At 44.7% G+C, this 3,814-nt stretch overlaps 1 protein-coding gene across 1 annotated transcript in view; it reads right to left on the minus strand.

Annotated features, from left to right (window-relative positions):
- Nucleotides 1-555: 555 nt before the first annotated feature.
- The window catches only part of ADAMTS1 (ADAM metallopeptidase with thrombospondin type 1 motif 1), an 8,141-nt gene continuing 4,882 nt past the window's right edge, over nt 556-3,814 (minus strand). The window contains exons 8-9 of the mRNA XM_084270089.1: nt 3,091-3,266; nt 556-2,711 (exon numbers count right to left, since the gene is read on the minus strand). Coding sequence (XP_084126215.1) covers nt 1,970-2,711; nt 3,091-3,266 — 918 coding nt within the window. The 3' untranslated portion in view covers nt 556-1,969. The remainder of the gene's footprint in view (nt 2,712-3,090; nt 3,267-3,814) is intronic.

The following is a 3,814-nucleotide window of genomic DNA, read 5'->3' on the forward strand; positions in this document are numbered from 1 at the left end:
AATATTATAAAACGTGTTACCAACAGCCTCAGAACAGCTCATTCATACAGTACTTCTAATTAGAAAAGCATGATCAGGAGGCCCTCCAGAAATTTGTGAGGGAAACCTCTGACTGCTAGTGAATGGCTTTGAATTCTGACTGCTTCTTTCCCAGCTGGGAAAGGTTATGTGGAGCAGGTAAAACTGCTACTTCTGGTACATTGTTTTGTTGGCTATAAACACCACTGACAGCAATCCTCCCTCTGTAAGCAGTTATGAAAACCGGTGGCATCAGTCAAGTTGTGCTCCATTTAAAAAAAAAAAGACAAACCAGCAGTGCTGAGCACCCTGTTTGTTAGTGGTTAAGTAATAAAATACAAAATTACCCCTTTTTGCATGGTATATGACATTATGGGCAGAGTTTTCCAACCCCCTTCACTAACACAGTCAATTAGTAGCCTAAGCTACCAGTCATTTTGAAAAATGTGGGTTAGCTTTTTTCATAACGTTGCCTGGGAATCTAAGCTCCTTCTGCTCGACAGACTGGTTTTACTCCAGTGAAATAAAGACGCTCCATTTCCAAAATTTATAGGGTTCATTTATTACCTCTAGTAACATATTATACTGTATAAATACTCTATCCTTGTTATATGTCCTTTTAAAAAAGTGATAACTTAGAAGATCACATTAGACAAGAAGTATAAAAATAAATACGCTCATTATATGCATTTATTACAAATTATAACCCTTCCCAGAAGGGAAAGAAATATAAAATACTTATAAAGTATATAAAATCTATAGCAATATATTTTACTATATACATATGGAAAGCCATATTCTCTCGTTGTCTATGGACTGGCACAAACTTTAATTATGTGAATGCTGGCGTATTGCTGTGGATGGACCTGCTATCCTTCAGCTTTGTCTTCCCGCCTTACCAGTGATTTGAGCACGACAAACCCATCAGAGGCCGCATGGGAGAGGTTCCCATTGATAGTGGGATTTCTTTGATCTGCTTTTTTTTAAACCCAAATGCAAGTAATTTCCATTGGCTGGGGTAAGGTGAAAGATTCGAAAGTGGAAGCATGACTCAAACGCTCACAAATATCATCAGTCGGGTTGGGAGGATGGTAGGACCAAGCTCGAATCGGAAAAGCCAGTGGAAGGTATACAGAAGGCACAAAGAGCAACTACTCAGAGATGCTACCTGCTCCACGAGGAGTTCCGCTTCTCCTAGCCTCTGGATTATGCTATATCGCCACAAGGGCATCGGAGTGGATGAGAGAAGTGGACAGGCACATTGGGATGACATAAAGGCACTTCAGAAAAATTACATTCTAGTCATTTGTGGAGTTGACTGACTGTTCTTGGTATTTCTTACTCTTTACAGGTAGAGAATATGGCTTTATTTTTGTATAAAACTATTCTCTGAAACAATAGCAGCCATGAATGAAATAGTTAAAGCTCCTTTTCCAATCTTTTTTTTTTTTTTCACTTTCTTCCCCTTCTTGAGGTAGGTAAGCCCTGACCAATTACTTTAAGCTATCTTTTCCACTGCCCTTTCCTTCCCCTTCCTACACACGGGGACTTGATCAGTACCACAACATAAATCCAGAAGAAGGGAGAAATAACCGAACCCCAAAATGTTTCCTTAAGTGTGTTTTGGCCACTGCTCCTGTACTGTTTAATTTCTAAGAGACTTAAAAAAGGGCAATTGTAATGCCCTCAGGCCTTATCTGTTGAAGATGAGTGAGTGACACGGGTCTGTTATCCTATCAAATTTGCAGTTGGCTGGGTATTTTCAGGATATGACGCCAACTGAAGCTCTTTGTGCTGTCCCACCTCAATGGGTCCTCACCATGAATGTTGTATGCAGAAACACATGCGCTGCCTCTAGCCCTTTTTTTTTTTCAGTGCACTGTTCTGAAGGAAAAAAATAAAATTATAATAATAATAATTAAAAAAAATTAGCTTTCCCAACTTATACTATTTAACTGCAGTCCATAATGTTGCAGAAGTCTATTAGGTGTTTCGGTTTCTTGGAGGGCTCACAGCTTTCTTGTGGCAGGACGCTGCCGTCGTAAGAAATACATTTCAACAACCTCTTCTTGAAACCTTTCCCACACGTCTTAGAGCAGGGCGACCAGTCCCCCAGCTGCCACTGTGGGCAGGGCACGTCGGCACAGGGACGGACGTCGCTGGGCTTCAGCTCCCGGGCACAGTCGGTGGCCGGCCGCCCCCGGGGATCCCGGCACTCCACTGCCCGCCGCTGCCAGCCCGAGCCACATGACTTGGAGCACTCTCCCCACTCCTCAATGACCCACTCAGAGGAGATGATCTCCCTAATGGCATTGAAGGACTCTTTCTTTTTACTGGGGACCTTCTCCGACCCAGGCTGCGCAGGCTTCTTCACAAAATAGGTGAACTTGATCTTGGGCTGTGGCAGGTCCCCCACTGTGAGGACCTGGATGGTCAGCGGCTCCTTCAGAGGGCTGAAGCTACGGATCCTCTCCAGGGCGGCGGAGGAGCCGCTGTACCTCAGCACGCTGCCCTTGTAGGTGATGTCCTGCTCCAGCGTCGACAGGGTGTAATCGCCATTGAGGACATAGGTGCCATCTGCGGCTTTGATGGCGAGGAAGCTGCCGTCGTGTCTTGCACCCCTGTGGTTTCTTTGCTTCACCTCAATGTTTGTCGCTCCAGCTGGAATGGTGACGACATCATGGTAGCCGGGTCTGCCAAAGAGAGAAGAGGAAGACTGAGTCCTCTGCTCTTCCCTGCGAGAGGGAAGAAGCTGTGCGGCACAAGGCTGAAACTCATCTGAAGCTGAAGCGTTATGCTTGTGAGCTGCTGACCTAATCAAATTAATGCATTTAGGGATTTGTTAAGTCACATCCCACATTACTGCTACGGCAGAGGTGTGCCCATGTGTCAGGGGCTTTCTTTCGCTGGGATCTCACTGCAAGTTACCTTCAGTCAGGTGACTCTGACAGATTAACACTCAGTTACAATGATACACTGGGGCAACATTTCACTGACCTGGAAACGCAAAGCTTACACCCGCAAAACATCCACTGAAACAATTAACATTAACAGCCACAGTCACAGACTCACTTTGCTCTGACAAGTGTGCCCGACACTTTCTTGCAGGTGGATCCGTTGCCACCGCAGATGCCGCATTTGTCAAACTTCTTGTTGGACCCTATCATGCGGTCGCAGCCAGCCTTCACGCACTGCCCCTGGACGCACACCGAGGTGGAGTCGGGGCTACATGGCGTACCATCCACAACCTTTGCAGGAAACAAGCAGTAGGCACTTGATTAGAAGATGAACATTGCTTTGAAACTATGTATTAAAGACATATACAATATGTAAAATACAGACAGGTGGAAGACCTGCAGCACACGTATTTTCAGGGCTTTTGAAACTAAAACCCAAAGCAGCCCATAGACAGTTGTCAGTGCGTAGCGCTACTTCATCTCACTTGCAAAAACCGATGCCATGGTGACAGCAGGAAACAGCCACCTTCGATTTTTATTAACACCCTACCTCTCCCCAACCTCCCCACAAAAAATCCCCAAACCAACCCGCAGGACTGTTTTACTGATTTCATCTAAAGAAAGAACACGGTTTTCGAATGTCACTAGAGAGTAGTCACGTCCTCAAAGTACAGGACCAAAACCACTTTTAGTGGTGTTCAATGTATCCTGTATTTCTGCTCTACAAAAAACATCTCTGTCATTGCCCTGGTAGTTATTGGCTCTCAACATCTTATGACAGTAAGTTCAAGTAGCTATGCAAGATGAACATTTATCTTTTTGTTTATTTTAAGCTGTCA

Source organism: Gallinula chloropus, assembly GCF_964237585.1.
Source record: "Gallinula chloropus genome assembly, chromosome: 1".
Taxonomy (NCBI): Eukaryota; Metazoa; Chordata; class Aves; order Gruiformes; family Rallidae; genus Gallinula; species Gallinula chloropus.